This window comes from Tachysurus vachellii, chromosome 10, assembly GCF_030014155.1.
Source record: "Tachysurus vachellii isolate PV-2020 chromosome 10, HZAU_Pvac_v1, whole genome shotgun sequence".
In the NCBI taxonomy this organism is placed as follows: Eukaryota; Metazoa; Chordata; class Actinopteri; order Siluriformes; family Bagridae; genus Tachysurus; species Tachysurus vachellii.
Window position 1 is genome coordinate 9,003,691 of NC_083469.1, and position 19,837 is coordinate 9,023,527.

General features: G+C 37.3%; 2 protein-coding genes across 2 annotated transcripts in view; one reads left to right on the forward strand and one right to left on the reverse strand.

The window, feature by feature from the left end:
• Window positions 1-17,141, forward strand: part of kif6 (kinesin family member 6) — a 95,613-nt gene extending 78,472 nt beyond the window's left edge. The window contains exon 22 of the mRNA XM_060879294.1: window positions 16,509-17,141. Within this exon, the coding sequence (XP_060735277.1) occupies window positions 16,509-16,525 (17 nt within the window). The 3' untranslated portion in view covers window positions 16,526-17,141. The remainder of the gene's footprint in view (window positions 1-16,508) is intronic.
• On the reverse strand, window positions 51-12,996 carry LOC132852213 (uncharacterized). The gene is made up of 19 exons (XM_060879291.1): window positions 12,871-12,996; window positions 12,510-12,608; window positions 12,292-12,427; window positions 9,964-10,156; window positions 8,862-8,912; window positions 8,488-8,550; window positions 7,589-7,642; window positions 7,439-7,504; window positions 7,256-7,309; window positions 6,952-7,005; window positions 6,106-6,183; window positions 4,010-4,114; window positions 3,842-3,925; window positions 3,752-3,805; window positions 3,489-3,554; window positions 1,309-3,139; window positions 1,135-1,185; window positions 604-792; window positions 51-319 (listed from the first exon to the last, which is right to left on the reverse strand). Coding segments are annotated over exons 1-19 (3,357 nt in total). The 5' UTR covers window positions 12,872-12,996; the 3' UTR covers window positions 51-191.
• Window positions 17,142-19,837: the final 2,696 nt, after the last annotated feature.

A 19,837-nucleotide genomic window follows, 5' to 3' on the forward strand; every position in this document is an offset into this window, starting at 1 on the left:
AGGTGTTTGTTGATTGAGAGGATTGAACACTTGTTTTGTTTGGACTTGCTCGATGAGAAGCTAAAGCTAAATTCCTCTGTGCTGCCCTTTTCTTCTTGAAGGAAACCCCAGCGTTTCTTACAAAGTCTCTGATTTTCTGTATAGTCCTCTCGTTCAGCACAGGTTGCTCCAGCATTTGGCATCGTCGAGATTCATTTACCGTTGCCAGTTTTCCGTAGTAAATGTGTCTTCTGAAATGCTTCATGATTGCATGCTTCTCTTCTCTGGTCCACGGCACTTTTTTCTTGACCGTCTTGAGTTGCTGCTCCTGAGCAGGTTTCTTTGCTTAAAAAAAGTTCAAACAAAGACTCTTTGTAACATTCAGTGATGCACTCAAGGACTGTTGAAGATCAAATCACACAAATATGCATAAACAATCCAAATATTTACAAATCACTGGATAACAATCAGCTTAGAAATAATTGATAACACATTTCTAGACATCTTCTATAAACACAATAGGTATTCGTGTGCAGCCTCTGTTAAGTATTTAGTGTTTATATAACTATGTTTTTTGACCACTCGCTGGTGGTCAGGGCAGTGTAGCACATAATACAGACATACCTTCAGGATCTTCAGTTGTAGGTTGTATATCATCTTCTTTAAATGTAGATTTGTTTTCCTTAGCTGTAGATTCCTTAACCTGTTTCTTACGTTTCGGCGAAGATGCAAAACAATTTATTTTAGGGGCTTTATATTTGGCCAGATTCTCTAATGCGAGTTTGCGTCTTGCAGCCCGATCTTCGAGAAATGCTTTTTAAACAGGAGGCAAAAACAATAGTAAAATATACTGCACACTGGAATAGGTAAATAAACAGTTTATCTATTATTCAGTTAATTTATACAATATGCCACTGAAGTTTCATAAGAAATAATAGAATATTTTTAATATATATATGAGAATAGAAGTTTTAAAAATCAGCTTACTAATTTACGACATTGTTTTCAGTTGTTTTTTTTTTTATCATGGTGGCACATGATAAAAAAAAAAAGAAAAAGAAAAAAAACTTTGCTTGTAGATATAGAAAAGCATAATCCTCATGTGTAGTGGTGTTTTCTGTACTGCTAGAAACAGTGATAAAAATAAAAACCTACTATTGTCGTCCTCAAAATATTCATCTTCACTGTCACTCTCCCTGATCTCCTCTGAAAAACACATTTTAATTGAACTTATTTGCAGTTGTTTGGTGGAATGGAGTCAATCAAAAACCAATAAATTTCATTTGCATTCTTTAGTGATTACTCTTACTCTAGATCACAGGCCCATACCTGGTAATTCGATGTCATCTAGAGACTGTTTAATCATCTCAGATGCGCTTCCCTTCTCTATGGCAAAAACAAGTTTGCAGATTTTGGCCAAGCGAGGAATGGCTTCACTTTGTCTGTAGTATTCTTTACGCAGGCTTATATCATGGCCGATAAATTTGGCCAGCTTCTTCAGCTCATGGTTCTTCAAGGTAAGGATTTGGGTGAGTGTAGAAATGTGTGCGCTGAATTCGGTGGATATCAGATTCTCAGGATACGTCGCACCACACTCATGGGCACAGATTCGTAATGCAGTTTCTCCTCTGTAGAACCTGTTACTTCTGGTCTGCCCAAACACAAATATGTTGCTTTTGGAGACATTGCATTGCTCTCTCTTTTCAGTCAGGAGCATAATTGCGTTGATCATGTCTGAAGTTAAAATGGTCGGCACTTGCGCTCCTGCTTTCCAACGAACCAGAATTTTACGCTCCTCTTTACAAAACACTTTTTCCAGTTCTGTTAGTAGCTCAGAGATTTCAAGAGGCTGCACTAGGTCTCTCTTCTGGAAGCTTTTGATGGTCATCTGTGAGACTTCTCCATATCTGCGATTAAACATCAGGATTTGTGCCAGGGTCACTTTGCAAAGGGCAGCGTAACTCTGAGCAGACGGGGTTTCCCTCAGTTCCCTCAGTGCACTCTGCAAAGCCTTTTCCAGATAGCAGTAAAATATTCTCACGTCGTTAACGAATGGCAGTAAAAGAGACTTGGACTGTATATTTAGGCCCCTTTTTTCACCTAAAGCAAAATTTGCATTATTAAAAAGGTCCATAAACGTGCTAGTTGCCTGTATTAGTATATTGTCTCCAACTGCAAATGCTTTCTGTGCGCTCAAGATGCAATATTTCCTCAAAGCAAGCCCAATTCTGCGTGCAAGGCTTGGTATTGCATAGCATTTTGTTTCCTCGTTAAATTCAGCGATTTCTTTGATCGCTTCAATAACTAGTGTAAAGCTGGAGGGTTTTACAGCCTCTGCTAGGTTCCTTATGGCAAATTTATTCTGCAAAAGGACTAAAAACTTTCCAATGCATCTAACGGTTTGTCTAACGAACGAGTGTCTTTCTTTGCTACTGCCCTTTTTGTCAAAGAAATCCTGTGCCAGTTTCAATAAGTACTCATCATTTCTGACAACCTGTGCAACTTCATCCTGATGCATATCACATACCATTTTCTTTACGTCCTCCGACATGTTTTTCAGATGCGGGCATTTTGATAAAGCGGCCAAACCTAAAACAAATCTTGAAGACTTTAGAGTGTCTCTCTCAAGGTTCGATGGGCAGCGTTTCACATGCTTCCAGAGTACTTTACGCATATACAGACCTTTACAGTACATGCAGTTTTCAAACTTCTGTGCATCAATGCCATCTTTCGGCTTTCGTCTCGCTTTTATCAGTCCGGAGCCTTGTATGAGAACTGAGTTGTTATGTTGGTAGTTCCCCCTGTTCCTTAGTACTTCAAGGAGGTTTAACCTCTGCTTTGAGCGCTTCGGTAGCTCAAAAGCAGTTGCAATCTCAATGTTGTCTTTTCTGTGTAATTTTAAATGCCTTGATATTTTTGTGGAAGCCTTTCCACAAACAAAACAAAAGTTAAGCTTTGTAGCCTGTATGACTGAAGGATTCGGAACTGGAGGCATTGCCTGTTCCTCTGTATCCTTTGAGGTGTCTGTAGCTTTAGACTTCTTTTTCGGCCTCTCTCCGTCGGAATCGTCGTCCGATTCGGAGTTGGGTATGAAATCTTCATCTGATGACTCCGTTTCATCGTTACTGCTATCGCGTCTAGAGTCTAAATCAGCTTCAGACTGAATAAATAAAGGGAATGCTGGTAAATTATGGGACATGCAATTAAAAACATTACATTTATATATCTTATACCACGATTTGAGTTGACATCTCAAATCTGAGAAGAAAGTTTTGCTTTGTAACGGAGATAAAGCGGTTACTTGGAGTGCTTCACTGTTCTAATAGGACTATCTTCATTTTTTTGTTTATATGTAATATTTTGATAATGTAAGTAAGTCTCTCTGTGACACAAGTTGCTAAATATTGCAGACAGACGTTCCACACCTTTATACATAACAAAACATATTTAACTATCTGTCCTATGAAAGTCACTATAATAAATGGAAAAAAAACATTAAAATGTCATACCTGTGTAGCGTTCTGTGTCCGAGATGAATCATTATTACACAGCTGCTGCTCAGTCTCTTCACCAGCCTGCGTTTACATGAGGAAAGACCTCGCTGAGTTACACTGTTCATGTGCTCCCTTGTGGCTAATCCATGTTTTGAGGCTTAACTGTCCACACATAATATCCTAACTTTACACTTATTGTGCAAATCTCCCAATAGACACTAGGACTTTTTTCCCCCTTTATACTGTAGATAATCACTAATTAACACCTGTTCTGCTACCTGTATTCGACATTGTTCATCCTGACCCGTGAGCTGCTTTTCTTCACATGTGCTCTGTAGGAAAATAAAAATAAACAGACTGACATTTACCTGTGCAGCCGACAGTGGGGAAGACTCCTGATCTTCCTTACATTGGTCAACTTGTTGCATATGCGCCTGTTGCTGTTCCAAGGTCTGCAATAAAACGGAAAAACGCTACTGAGTATATGCCAGAAAGCATATCTAAATACAAATGAATGACCGAAGGCGTATATCTACCTGTGTAGCCGACACTGGACAAGACTGTTCTTCCACACATGGTTCGTGGCATGACACCGGGTTTGCATCTTCATTGCACTCCATCTCTCTCACTTCATTTGTCATCTGCAACACAAAACAGGACTTTATGAAAGAGGCAGCATATACTAAACACTAATACAATAACAGCCACTTCTGCCGCAAAGACTTATTTATTTTTTAAAGATGAATCCTGATTTGTTAGCTGAGATTCAGACACTTCTTCCTTACTAAATGTTAGCTCTGCATTACTTTTTCAATGAAAAGGAAACAGCTTAAAAATTATTTGGAAAAGTACATTGTGTACTTAGTGCGTTTGAGAATTTACTTAATGCCACTTCTTACACAACCTAGTCTACAATTAGAAACCAATAAATGACAAACCTGTCATGCTTTAATTAAGGACTAATTACTTTACAACAGTTTATAAATGACTTGGTCTAATCTCCTGTGTGACTCTTTTTAATAGCCGTCTCTCAGCACATACTGTGTGTGTACAGGAAGCTCACCTGTTGACTCATAGTGGAGAGTCTTTACTATACAGGAGGTTCATTTTTCTCCTCATTGTCACAAGATAACAGTAAAAAAAATTGGGAAATCAGGAGGAATCATACTGGTGCATGTTTCATTTACTGAATGATTTTGCCTAGTAAGTTAATTAGGCCTGTATTTCCTCATCTGAATCTTAGGGTTGTCCTGAACTACACATTTAAATGAACTCGTCAGCGAACCCTTCAGGAAGATAAACCAGGTGTGAGAATGTGCAGAAGTGAGCAGGAGTGTGAAGCGCAGGAGTGTGAAGCAGCAGGAGTGTGAAGCACTGCCCTCTGCAGCATGAACAAAATATGTTTTGTTCAAAAAACGTGGAGTGGAGATGAGAACACTTATGTTATGCGCTAAGCTAAAATGTCCACAAGTGATGCAAAAAATAAATAAATAAATAAATATTAGTGTTCAAAAACCTCTACATAATCTGATTTATAATTCTGGCTGCACTATACAGGGGTTGCGATGCATTGTGATACTGTAAGCAAGGCGATATTTTGGGATATTTGTTATATTAGGAAAGTTGTCATAAACAGACCACCATATGCAAACTGTAGCAAAAAAAGTGTATTTAAACAGAACACAGTGGGATCTGCATTAATCAGTCCCTGGAACATTTAACATTACTGAACCGCCATTTGTGCAGTACAAAGAAATGTGAAAAACTAAATGCTTACAGGATTCCTTAGTTAAATTAAGTATAAGATGTTAGCTGTTACAAACAGACTATATATATTTTCAGACTCTGCTTTAAAAAGGTTCACAGTTTAAATTTACTAATGTAAAAAAGTCAGTACATTGTGATTTGAAGAAAAGACATGACCAAATGTCAACCAGTCTTTTGTCGCCCTCATTTGTGTCTAGACTGTAACAAAAAGCCGAAATGCTTTGTACACCGAGGCAGGAGCGGGAACAATTGTTTCATCCTCCGTTGCAAGCAATTATATTATATTTATGCTAACATTAGTGGTGCTCTAGTATTTCCTGTCACTGTTTCAAAGATAAGATGACTGCCATCTAGCGGTCCGGATATAAACTAAACGAAACGAAACAACTTAAATAAATAGTGAATTTTTTTTGTCAGGAAAAAGTGTAAACAGAGTTACAGTAACATTGATAAAGCTGTTTTAACGTATTCAAGATGGAGTGCTTTATTTTTTGTTGTTTACAAGTGATGTAATATTTTGAGAAATGTAACTTAGTTTTGTTTAAAAGGTGTCGATTGTTCATGCCACATGTAAGAAGATAAAAATCCAAACCTGTGATCAGCGTTTTGCATATAGTTATAAGAGTAAAAATGAAGTAATAAGTTATTAGTTATAAGAGAAATAAAAATGTCACCAAGGTAACAGTAACGCTACATCATACAGTACTTCACCTCTGTTACTGTCCCATAGCTACATGCCCCAAGAGGATTATTCTACTTAAACCAATCAGGGAACATGGGTATACACCAAAAGGCACATGCAGATACACCAAAATGTTTAAGGACAAAATAAATAAATACAAAATGTTTATATTCAGATCTCTACCTGTGCTGCTGACACTGGACCAGACTGTTCTTTCACACATGGTTCAACATCCATTGAGGTCTGTTGCAGTTCCAAGATCTGGTGTAAAATAACAAAATAAACCTTTGACAGTAGCTGAATTTTATTTTGGAACTTAATTCCTTGGGAAGATTGGGTCTAAATTATAGACAAGGGCAGATTTAGGTGCTTTAGTTTGTCTACATGGAATAAGTAGGAATAAAAATGTAGTTATAATACAGCTACTAAAAGTTTCCTTTCCTTATTTAAGTAGGCACAAACTGAGTGAACTGGTGTTAAAGTGGTGAGGGATTAAACCATAATTTGATGCCACCGGTTTAAGTATAAACCAACCAGGATGTCAGAGACTGGGACACTTCTGTGCCAGAGTACAAGGGGCAGCTGGCAGGTGTATTTTATTCTGTTTTAATGCGAATGTCATGTAATCATGTCTCGTATGTCTTCACCTGTATGTGATTACTCTTAATGTGGTTTGCTATATATACACACACACCCCTTCCTCGTGTCGAGTCATTAGCAGCTGTGCTGAGAGATCATGTTCGGGTTTTGTTTCCATGTAACGTGCAATTACGATCGTGTCGTTTTTCTAGTTATGCTAGATAAGTTTCCAAGTGCTCCTGTTTTTTTTAAATACGTTTTGCATAAGTTACTTTGTATACGGTCATGTAATAAACCAAAGAGTGCCTTCATCCTGGGTATGGGTCTGGTTGACTACGTTCCCAGATACCATGACACAGGATGCCCCACAGAAGCTCTCTAGAATTAAACTAATATGACAAAATGGAAATGACGAGAAGATACATATACGTTTTAAACGAGATGATGTACCTGCCTAGAAGTAGCAGGGTCTTCATTGGTCCTCTTGCCCTCCTCAAACAGTATCTGTAAACAAAAGAGCAGGAGTATATGAACTTATGATTTTATGATGAAAGATGTGGAAATAAACTGTGAGGTTAATACTGTGCTATATAAAAATAACCATGTTACATTCATTTAGACAGAAAGACAGTATGTAGAAGTCATGTATGAATCAGGGATGCTGGAGCAATGAAACAGAAGGAAACCCATTACAACACATTGTGCTCATTCAGAAATCTAAATAGGTTTAATAGATAAGAGACTCAACAACTACCTGCTGAGTTACGGGTGTTTTCTGGATCAGGAGCAGTTGATTTTCACAGATTCTCTGCAATAAATTGACAGGTTTGACGAAACGTAATCAAACGACAAGATATATCCATTTGTACTGACTTTCCTATAAATCCATACAGAGCCATCTTCTGTCGTGAATCATATAAAAGCCAGGAAATCAAACCTGATCGTCTGTTGTCAGACACTGATACGGAATATAGTTCCACATCATGTCATCAACAGATGCGTTCTGCACACATGGAACAAGTAAATATTACCAGTAGTGCATTACAACCTTAAGGACTAAAAGCATCCAGAGATTTAAACATCTTACTTGTTCTGTTGTCTGTGTAGTTTTATCAGTTCGCATTGGCACTTCTTCACACTCCTTTTATAAAAAACATTAATTAGAAGATATGTATAGGTAAAAACATAAGAACATATTAAAAGAATGTCCTGGATCTTTAGTGCCCACTGCTGCCTATAAGGTGAATTACGACCTCAGGAAAAACAATGACAAAACACCTTTTCCCTTTCATTACTGTAAATAAAATCTATAGGAAAGAATACAGAAATACAAAAAAAAGAATTATTCAGCAACATCACAGAATTAAAAAGGTAAGTCCAGCACAAAGCTGTAATATAACTCTCCTGTTACACATGCCAACTGAAAATAAAGATGCCTCCAAGATCTTTAAAGAGTGAAGCACAGAGTGAACACGTTTCATTTACATTTCTGACATTTAGCAGACATCCTTATCCAGAGTGACTTACATTTTTTTATTTCAATGTATACAACTGAGCAATTGAGGGTTAAGGGCCTCGCTCAGGGGCCCAGCAGTGGCAGCTTGGTGGACCTGAGATTCGAACTCATTGTCCTCCACCTTAACCTATACGCTATCACATCCCTCTAACACCCCGCGATCACACCCCTCTAATCGTGAGGGGAGAGGTTAAACTCTAATCGTGAGTCTAATTCGTGGAGAGGTTAAACTTGATGAACTGCATAAATATACAGTACAGTCGTTTGTTTCCTTTAATTTGTTGCACTTAACTCCTCACCAAATTTCATTACGTTAGGATAGCTATTAAGTAATAATGTTTATAGTTTCCTTTTATCAACAACGTTATGCTATTGCTCCAAAACTAAAGAACTAAAACTAAAAGACTTCAACTTAAGACATCTGTCTACATTTTGGATGTGTGGAAATTTTGAAGGTAAAACTCCCTTACCACGTTTGTCTGTGATGCTGTTGTCCCCTTTATAGAGGTTTCCTGCTCTTGCTGACCTTCTGTCTGAAATAATCAACAAATGCATTTATTTATCAGCACGGAGAAGGAAAAAAAAAAAGGCAGCTCATTTATACCATGTACTTTTATACCACATCTATCAACCTCACTGCTTCCTCCGTTTTACTGTACCATTATGGTCTTGCTAGGATGATAAGAAGCTCCTTTTCTACACAAAGACTTCTAATTAACAAGTCAAGAAAAACGTTTCAGATTCTCGCTTTTTCTGTAGTGTCCGATTCTGATGGCGGCTCCTAAGTTACTGCTTAATGGGTGACAAATGCACACGAAGAGGGAAAAAATAAATAAATAATTACCTCTTTTCTGTGGTTACTGTCAAACTGAGAGTTGTTCTCCATACTCAGCCACTGTAAAGGTACGAAATGTGTACATTAAACATACCGTCTGAAACAGATCGATACCTGAGGCAAGTTTTAGTGTCACAAACAAGGGTCTATCCTTGATATGCTTCAAAGGATCACAGATATTCTTGAAGTCTACGTAGGAATGTAAACAAACTTGAAAGAGAATAGATCATTAAAGTGACTAGAAAGTAATATAAAATCAGTTTTATCAGTTCACTAGCAGAAAAATCTCACTATTCAATAGAACAGATGAACAGAAGAAGTGTTGATGTAATGTTGAGATCATTGTTGTGCTTAAAGGTGAAATTCATTTACATCTCCAGCTTACTTGCAGACAACTAAAGGTTTTGCACTAAAATTGGCTGGAAGTCTAGAACAATTTAATCGATGATGGCGATATGGTCGCTTGAATATGATTGGTTCATTCTGAACACCAATTATAATAAAAGGTCACACACACACACACCTATTTTTATTGTGTATTTTCACAGTGAGGGTGAATTTTTTTTTTTCCCCATCACAAAAACCTGCCATTTAAACAGGGGCATGTAGATGTTTTATATTTGTTGTATTTTTCATTATTATGCTAGACAAATTTATGTAGAATGTCTACCACCACACCCCTTAAAAGAGGTGTAACTATTAGAAGATTCATATAAACCTCTGTTTAGGACTAAACCCTGCACTGCTATAGCTGAGCTACTGATCATTCAGCACTGTGGTTTAAGCAAAATTCAACAAAAATGATCCCTTTTTAGTAATCCATCAATTTAATAAGCAAAAATAAGCAAAGGTTGTATGTTTTGGCCATGTTTCTGGTGGTTTGCCATCTTTAGTGTCCTTGTTTATCCTAATGCTGGTCATTTCCTGCAGTTCCTTTGTAGTGAACCATACCATCTGCACTTGTTGGCACTGTGTGTAGATTTGCCCCTGCATTTTCTTAGATTGCAAAAAAATCTCGATGTACTTAAAATACAGTACACACACACACACACACACACACACACACACACGATAATGTTTATACAATAAAACCGGATTAGACTTCACTCACCGTTCCTCTGCGCCAGGGCAGGTCATAACCCCCATAGTCGTACGTGATCTCCTCCCCGGGCTGAATGTCCCGTAGAGCAAACAAACACAAATGTGGGATGCGGTTGATAGAGATGACCTTGGCCTTCGCGTTGGGATTACTGTCATCGTTAACGAGCCGCCCGAGAGATCCATCGTCCACTGAAGCGTCAATGCTGCAAATACAGAAAACATCCACACGTGAAGAACGTGAGCATTCTGCATTACTTTCAGGCAAGCGTGGCCCAATCAAAGTAAAGCAGATAAAGTAAAGCACACATGATCCAGCTCATAAGGAGCTGTCTCTGTTTATAAAAAGTCACATTATGCAAAGGTTTATATGCATTTACAACACATTACATTTATGGCATTTGGAAGACACCCTTATCCAGAGCGACATTATTTCTTATTATTTTATATAGCTGAGCTATTGAGGGTTTAGGGCCTTGCTCAGGGGCCCAGCAATGGCAGCTTGATGGAACTGGGATTTGAACTCACAACCTTCCGATTGGTAGCCCAACACCTTAACCTCTAGTCTAGCACATCCCTGGCCTCTTGTAAACAAATATTAAGTTAATAGTAAGGACACTGATGTCTGTCAATTTTCATATTAATTTGTACTGTACAACACCACCAAGGTCCATGTTAGTTATAACTACATGCAATTTTAAAATGTTAAAAAATAAATAAATAAATAAATCAATCAATCTTGACTGGAATACAGACAGCATATTTGATGTTTCAATGTTAATAAAATAGTAATTAGTATAATAGTTAAAACTAAATGTCATATTGAAATTTTTATATTTTGGCATCAAAAACAGAAAAATAAACTGGTATTGGCATGTAATCCATAGCTCTTTAAAAAAATTCTCTGTAACATTGAACATTCCATTTTCAGTTCTGTGGGTAATCTAACCACAGCACAGTAGATGGCACTGATGTTACAGTAACAGTAAAAATCTTCCCTGGCTTCTCACATCTGTACCACAGGAGAGGTACACCACCTACCTCTGGCTGCAGCTACCTGAAATACATAAACTAGCTCTTATTTTTTCCTTCCTGTCCGTTTTATGCATTTAAACTTCTTCTTCTTCGGCTGCTCCCTGTTTGGGGTCGCCACACTGGATCACGTGGTCCGCCTATTAGATTTTCCCATTCAAGTTTTAACTTGCCACTGCCGCTTGAGTCACCTCAGACTTGCTTACTGGGGATAAATACAAACATTTAAATATATCTAATATTAATCTTGAATTTTTGTAATATATTATTCTTTATATTAACCTTTTGTTTTGTGTTTATGTTCTGTAAAGCTGCTTTGAGACATTATAAATTGTCAAAAAGTATATAAAATATACATATCGTCGCTGTCGGGTGGAAACCTCCTATGTCCAAATTTTGTCAATTTCATATTTTTTCACATATCGATGCTATTGGTCAGTCCCCACATGGGTCTGTTATTTTTACAAGTTATTAACCAATCTAAAGTCTTGAAAATAGCTTGAGGGCAAATCTCTTCGCTTCTGTGCAGAAAGAACCCCGTGAGCCACGAAGGTAAGTTTGCGAGCAGATTAGACTAATTTCCACCTATTAGACAGCCTAATCTGCTTATCGTGTTTTGTATTGCATCACTTATAGCTCTTAAACCTTTAAAATAGAGTTTAGGAAGATGTATGTAACTACAGTCATTTGCTTTGGTTAACTATTGAAGCCTTGTCTCTTGTCAAAAGGCTCAACATGACCGCAGACTTTACTGAACACTGCTGGCAGCAGCGACGTCTGTGTCCGTACCGTTCTTATCAATGACAGCATAATCTCGTATCTCCCTGCTCCCAAGTCATAAAGCTTGTATCTCCGATAAAACGTGACTTTGGGAAAATTATGTGTTAATGTTGGTACACAACAGTATATGATAGCAACATAAGGTATAATAACAACTTTAACGATACACTGTTTAATAACTCAAAAAGATACAGCGTTTTTTAATTTCCTGAAAAATAATTGTTTTGGAGATACGAGGATTCCGTCCGACAGCGACGATATACACTTTAAAACCACAATAAAGTGTATTAAGCTTAAGTATCTGGCTCATTTTAGGGGCTTTTTTTGAATTCTCTTTGGCATCTTTTCTTACAGCTCCATCCTGCTACATGTCCAGAACTTCTACAACTAACGTGTACGAGGTAGAAGAGAGAGACGAATAGAGCACTCCAAACTGTTCAGAACATCGAGTTGCTACGTTATGATAAAGCAGCCTTCTGCTAGCTGGTTTGTAGCCTAGTACTAAAACATACACCCAGTGAATACCTACCAATAGCGTGTGTGGTTATATATAAAGTAGTACGAATACGCATCAGGGACACATTGGCCTGGATCTCGCAGAACACCTCTGTACTCCACTAGAAAACTTCCCTCCTCAATCCGCGCAGTGGCAAACACTCCGTATCCTACAAAGACAACATTTATCTTGAAAACACCTCGCGTTATAAACCAGTAAATCTTCTCTGACATTAAGAAGGCACTTTCTACCTTTTATGGTGTTTATGAATCTGCTTTCCAGATTATTTTTGTCTCTTCTTGCACACACGTGTTGTTTAGCATCCAGAACTGGATTTATCCTTTTGTTCACTGAAAAGAAGAATTCAAAACAGGCTATTAATGTCACATTCGAGTTTTGCTTATAGATTTTTATTAACTAGCTTGAATAAACTAGCTTATAAAAGACAGTTAGCTAAATGCTAACGCTGCTTGAAATAGTAAACGTTCGGCCAACTGCCGTGAACAAATTAGCCGAGCCTGAACCTTACAAATCCACAAATATTAAACAACATAATGCTTAAATAATTAAAGCTTGATTTCTAGAAGATTACACGTTTTCTATGAAACTTACTCGTGAAAACATTCGACACGAAATCTGCAGCTTCTTCCAGCAGTAACAAACAACCAACGAGCCACTAGCCCGCGCTACGGATGAGCCAATCAGCGGCGCTTATGTAGCAACATAGCAACATCGCGGCCTCTGATTGGTCTACTCTGTGTTTCTAAGCTTGAACTGAATAGTATTTCAGTTATATATATATATATATATATATATGTATAATCTGTATACATCCCTCGCTGTGTTTTAGAGAATCAAACCGCTTAACACGTGTTATAATAAATGCAGAAACTCTCGTAGATGCAGAAATGTCTCGTGTCTCGTGCGTGCGCTTCTCTGACCGGCCTGTAGGTGGTGTAGTGTGTACAGTGTGTGTATAAGATCTGTCACAGCTCCCCCTGTCACGCGCTCAGACTCTTTCAGATTTTCAATTAAAAAAAAACAAGAATAATTATAGAAAGTAATCGACTTATAACATTAACGTTGTTAATACTAGTTCCTAATAAGGTTCGTGAAATTTGTAACACATTTATTTGTATTACTTTTTTCATGTTTTAAAATATTTTGACACATTCATGTTATTTAGGGTGAATTTATGCATTACAGAACAAGTTAGGACGTTCTGACATGTATTTCCTAAATACTATCATATGTTTGTGAAAACTAGTGGCACTAAACCCTGAACAATTTTTAACCAATATAACATTAATGACATCGTCAGAGGGGCGGTGCAACCAAGCCACTAGACCTCACTCAGTATGTGCAGCAGGAATATAGCTATTCATTCAGTTCAGTAACCCTTTAATACTGGTCAAGGTTATGGTGAGCCATAGGAGTCAGAATACACCCTGGATTGGACAACAGTACACTGAAGGTCACAATGCACACACATAGACACACACTCATACACACAAAGCTGCCACTGCTGGGCCCCTGAGCAAGGCCCTTAACCCTCAGTTGCTCAGTTGTATAAAAATGAGACAAAAATGTAAGTCGCTCTGGATAAAGGCGTCTGCTAAATGCTGTAAATGTAAAACTTAAGGGCAAGTTAGAGAGGTCTATTCACCAACTCGCATGTTTTTGGATGTTGGGTGGAAACCGGAGCAAAGGGCGAACATGCAAATCCGCACACAGCCAGTAAACTGAGTTCAGGATGGAACTGGTGACTCTGAAGCTGCGTGACAGCAATACTATTTTCTGTACCACCTGGTTAAAATAAAGATTTTATTTCATTCCAGTGTGATAAGCAATTCTGATAAACCAAATGTACATACAGTAATTAGAACTAAATTTACCAAGATGTCATTTGGTATTCCAGTATTTTCTATCCATGGATAGGACTTGTTTGTCCAGCACATACCACAGATGATCAAACAGATTGAGGTCTGGGGAACTCGGAGGCCAAGTCAACGCTTTAGTTGACACTTGCTGACTTTTAAATGTGTATAGAAACAAAGCTGACGACATGACTTACATAGTAAATATAATTATATAGTGTATGGTATAAGAATACAGTGTGCACTACACATTTATAAGTCTGAGTCTAAGTCTCTGGGCTGAAAGTCTTCCTGCTTTGCGTGTGTGAATTAGGTGTGTCCTGCCTGTAATCATCGTGCACTGTAGTAAAACATTAAAGATTTCCTGTTGGATGGTTTCCAACAGAATTTATGCTTTTCACATTGAAAATAGAAAGAAGAGCGGAAAAACAAACAAAAGATTATCTCCTTCTATTTAAGGAAAATTTCTAAGTGCATCTCAGGCTTTACCTTATCAGAATGGAAAATTACACTCTTTTGAATATTGCCCTCTAGTACCTTAGATCTAAATCTCTCATTATGTGAATTTGTTGTGATATATGAATTATTATTAGAAAAAATGTAATGTCTTTACTCTCTTTGCTCTCACACAGTCCAGCATATATTTTTTTAATCCATAACGATGACATGACAGGAACAGTGTGTCGCTTTTATTTTAGGCATCATCCTTGTGGAACATCTTTGGGGTATTATTTTATTTTATTTTTTTCTTCCAATACTTGGTTCAGAGATAGTTACAGTTAGATAGTTTGTTATCTGGATTTTTATTAAGAAAGTCCTAATTATACATGATGATTACCAAAACTGCAGTCTTTACCCCCAGTCTTTACAATCTGGAATGACTTTGGAGTGGAAAGTTCCAGTTTAGTGAATATCACAGTTTCCCCTTTATTGCTCATGAGGTTCAGTGTTGCATTAATCCTGATATAGTTAGATACATATTGTCCTGTAAGTGTGTGTGTGTGCGTGTATGTATGTATGTGTGTACATCTGTGTGTAAATAGATGGAGTTTAAAACACTGAAGTGGTGATACAGTGTCTCCAATGCACAGTGAACTCATTTTCAGAGTGTTAATGGCATCTCTAATGCACACACACACACACACACACACACACACACACACACACACACACACACACACACACACACACACACACTTAGTGCCTCCTCCAGGCCATCATATCCAATACACACACCTTCTCTGGATAAACATTAATAGTTTAAAGAGAGACCATTAGATACTTGAACCTGAGGTTTGCTGATGTACTGGTCATGTATCATGTCCTATGTTATTTAATCCTACATAATCCTCCATCCCAGTGGGTTGCTTGTATTTTAATTAGTCCCTTGTATTTTCTAATGTCATTTTTCCCCAATATTTCCCCCTATACTCTATTTATTTGATGATGATTAAAATAATATCTGCTTTACATGTGTGAATTAAGTGTGCCATGGCGATGATCAGTAGGGAATGTAGAAGGGGCAACATTTGCTTAATATTTGGTAGCTTAGTGGCTAAGGTGTTGGGCTACTGATTGGAAGGCCGTGAGTTCAAATCCCAGGTCTACCAAGCTGCTGCTGCTGGGCCCTTGAGCATGGCCCTTAACCCTCAGTTGCTCAGTTGTATAAAAACTGTCACTCTGGATAAGGGTGTCTGTTAATGATAAAGGAATGAATGGTTTTATATTAGGGATTTCCTCTGATTGTCCTAAAACAATAAAATAGATTGATCATTAGAATTTTTCAACTTCAAAAATAAATAAAGAATAATTTGAAAGGATTATCCGTCTTCTGCCATATAAGGATGTTTTGAATGCAAGCTTGGGACTACCTTATTTGAATGGAAATTTACAGTTGTCCGAATATCGACTGTGACTTAAGGTTTAACCTCTTATTTATCCCAGTATGTGAGTTATTAGAAATAATTAGATTTTGCTTCACTCTTTGATTTCATGCACTCCTATTTTACATTACTTCATTATTTTGTCTCTCTTCAAATGTTATATAGACTGTCCTATATGTATGTGTGTGTGTGGTGTGTGTGCAGTGTGTGTGTGTGTGTGTGTGTGTGTGTGTGTGAACAGATGGTGTTTCAACTTCTGAAGTGCTAATGTGTTTCCACTGCGCAGTGAACTCTCTCCACTTTCCACAGTGTGTCTAATGGCACATGTGCACACACACACACACACACACACACACACACACACACACACACACACACACAAACACACACATTGTTATTATTATTATTATTATTATTATTATTATTATTATTATTATTATTATTATTATTATTCCTAGTTACCATTGTGTCTCTGTTCCATTTTTTTCAGGAGTGCCACCCAAATAAGGCTGAAACTATTCGTTCACGATGAACACAATGTGCCGGGGTTTGACTAACAAATGCGTTCCCTCGCATTACATCAGCAAAGTTCACAGCTATCTACTGACTTTCAAAAGCTATTTTGACTTGGACGGAATTGAAGTTAGAATATACATGAAGACAGTTATTTCTATATTATTTTTAGAACTCGTTTATCTGAAGGACTTTCCTTTAACATTTTTGTCACTAATGGCGAATAACATTCTGTAAATGAGCTTGAATATCTCAGCAATAGACAGTAGCTTAGCAGCAGCATATATCATTGCTAAAGGCACTTATCCGACCTGAGCAAATGTTTTCACAAGCTATCACACTGTACTAACTGGATCGGATGTCTGTCACCCTGCCAAGATCTGCGACTTATTTACTCGAGTCATCAAACCATAGATTTTATAGATTTGTGTTGTCTTTTCCCAGCATGTTGTTTAATCGATTTTTTTTCCTCCCATCTGCTCGGTATAAAATGATTCCTGTAAAATATAATTAGCACTTTCCTTTACATGACGTGTTCCACTATAAACTGCCTGTCAGATGAATTTATACAAATAAACAGACCTGCCATTAACATCGTCCTCTTGTGCCTCGTTACCAACGTTACATTACTGGATGTAGATCCTGAAGTGAATAAGGTTATACTGAGAAACATTAAAGCTGATTTATTTAATAGTCAACACAAATATCTTATCATTATGCCAAGATTGTTGAAATTTCTAATGTTGTAGCATTATACTGGGAAATTCACCAAACCTCCTTTTCACAAAATATACAGTTTTAGGAAAGCTTTAGAATTTCTAGCCATTCTGCATTTGCATTTCTGTGAGCATATTTGTTTGAAATCTAGGCAGCTGAAAAGAACATTTGCATTGTAAGGCACTTTCCTCTGACTCATGCTTGAGTATATCGAGGCCGTATGAAGTCCAGGTCCTGCTTTTTCCTTTAATTTATTTGCACATCTTCGGTATGCTCCAGTGCCGCTCTGTTTTCCATGTAAATACAAAGTGAAATCATGGTCTTGGTGGGGAATACTTTTTTCTAATTTATTTATTTTTATTATTATTATTATTAATTTTTTTTTTTTTTTTGGAGCAGTATTTAATACTAATTTAATATTTAATACTTCTCTGTATTTTTACTGGCATGTTCACTACTCTATCTTCAAACCAGTTAACAAGTCTATTTATTGTTGAAAACTGCATTTAACAGCATTGTTATTAAATTTCTAGTAATCATTTTGACATTAAATTATGCTATGTTGGCAAAAAAAAAAAAAAAAAAAAGGAAAGTATTTATTTTCTACATGAAACCTCCATTATTCTAACCTTGCATGTTTTTGTAGTAATATTTATTAACATAATGTTAAGTGGAAAGTTTAAAAAAAAGTACTTAGAAAAAAACAATAATACATGACTGGGTAAGGCAAGATTAAACACAAGGCTAGGAAAACTAAAGAAAAATGTAAGTTACCCATGATGACAACAGGCTAAGAACAATGGTACAAGGGGAAGAAATACAGAGTTTAGGGGACCAATCAGGGGAAAACACATAGCAGGTGTTCAACAGAACAGGAAGTGACAAAAACAAAAAGATTCAAATGATGGATGTTGCCTTTTGACTGTCCTCTACACTCCCTCACCTCCAAGTCATTTCTTTCTGGGTTCACAAGGACACTAGAAGATCCCTGACTGGTGGGCCAAGACCAAGGTCAAAGGTGGGCAAAGCCACATTGCAGGGCAGAGGAATGGGATGGGCAACATCCACCAGGAAGCCAGAAGTACGAGGAGGAGGGATGTCTATGGTGATGCCAGTGGTGGAAGTAACTTCCATGTAGGGGGGAATGTCCAAGGCAGGGCTCAAAGGAGGATTGATGCCTACATTGAGTCCAGCAGGGAAAGTGACGTCCAAGTCAAGGCTAAAGGTGACATCCTCAGCTGATCTGTCTCTCTAAATAAAATCCCTGTATTTTTCATATTCCATCATTTTCAATGAAGAGGGTTTTCAGCACAAATCTGTTTGTGAATGTAACTCTAAACAATTAAAAAGAGTTATGGGCTGTTCATTAATGCATTACAATGCATGTTGTTAAAAGAAAATATTCCACACTGGGGTTGTAACAAATCGGTCATGCTGTTTTAGGAAAATAATCCACACCACTCTCACATGACCTGGTATTGTCTGTGATGTTTTATTTGCTACATGTTGTCACATACACAATCATACACAGTATGGCGTAATAAAATGCTTAAAAAATAGCCAATTAGTATAAAATAAAAGGATAAAATAAAGGAATAAATTAATAAAAATTAAGTACAAAGTTGATACAATGTAAAGAAATAAATATATAAAAATATGTATAAAAAAAAAAGTATATCAGAAAATATATATCTATCTTATTATTATTATTTTTTTTTTTTTTTATTTTATATACGTATAATGTAGTGCAAATCGTGCAATTGTTCAAACGTCCAGCTGTGGTAGTGGCTGTTGTAGCAGTCTTGAAAAGTCCAGAAAAGGTCCAGGCTCTAGATGTTCTCCTGGTTGAGGGCCTGCATGGGCTGTGGGAAGAAGCTCCTCCTCATTCTCATCTTCACTTTCAAGGTAACATAAAGAGAATGAGCACAAAGAGAAAAGTCCATTGTTGGGAGGTCCAGCTTAGGTCTTTCACTTTCACATCTTCCTGGCCTTGGTCCAGCACTACTTGCTGAAGATAGACACCAGATCAGGGAGCTCAGTGTGGTTGCTACCCTCAGTTGATCGCACCCCCCTCTGGAGAGCTCATCTGTCCTGTCTGGTGCTATTCCAAAACCAGGCTGTAAAGCCTCCCATCGGGATGCTCTCAATAGTACAGGTGTAGAAAACACCTAAGAGGGCAGTTTAAAGTTCTTTAAGCATCTGAGATGGTGGAGACGCTGCAGGTTCCTCTTCACCATGGTGTTGATGTGACAGGACCATGACAGGTCCTGCGTGATGATCTAGATGAACACCTAGATACCACTCTCTCCTCCGGGCTCCTGTTAAAGTCCACTATGAACTCCTTTAACAAAATGCAACATCTCTGTAATATTGTAATATTACATTTTTATTTACAATTATTGCAAAATGTTATTTTTTGGAAAAAAGCATGTTTGAAACTATACTAATTTCTACTACACAGATGCGCTACATATAAAATAGACACAATACAATTCACATAAATATGAAGTAAGTTTAAGAATACTTGATATACTTTATATATACTACTTGCAGCAGTATATATATATACTTTTGAATTTCAATTATACC

Bases quoted from the DNA above. Each gene is read 5' to 3' on its own strand.
- LOC132852213 (XM_060879291.1), bottom strand. The intron at 8,913-9,963 runs GTGAGTGAAGTC...GTACCTTTACAG, and splicing joins TGCCCTGGCGCAGAGGAACG to TGGCTGAGTATGGAGAACAA. The intron at 8,551-8,861 runs GTAATTATTTAT...TGATTATTTCAG, and splicing joins ACAGTAACCACAGAAAAGAG to ACAGAAGGTCAGCAAGAGCA.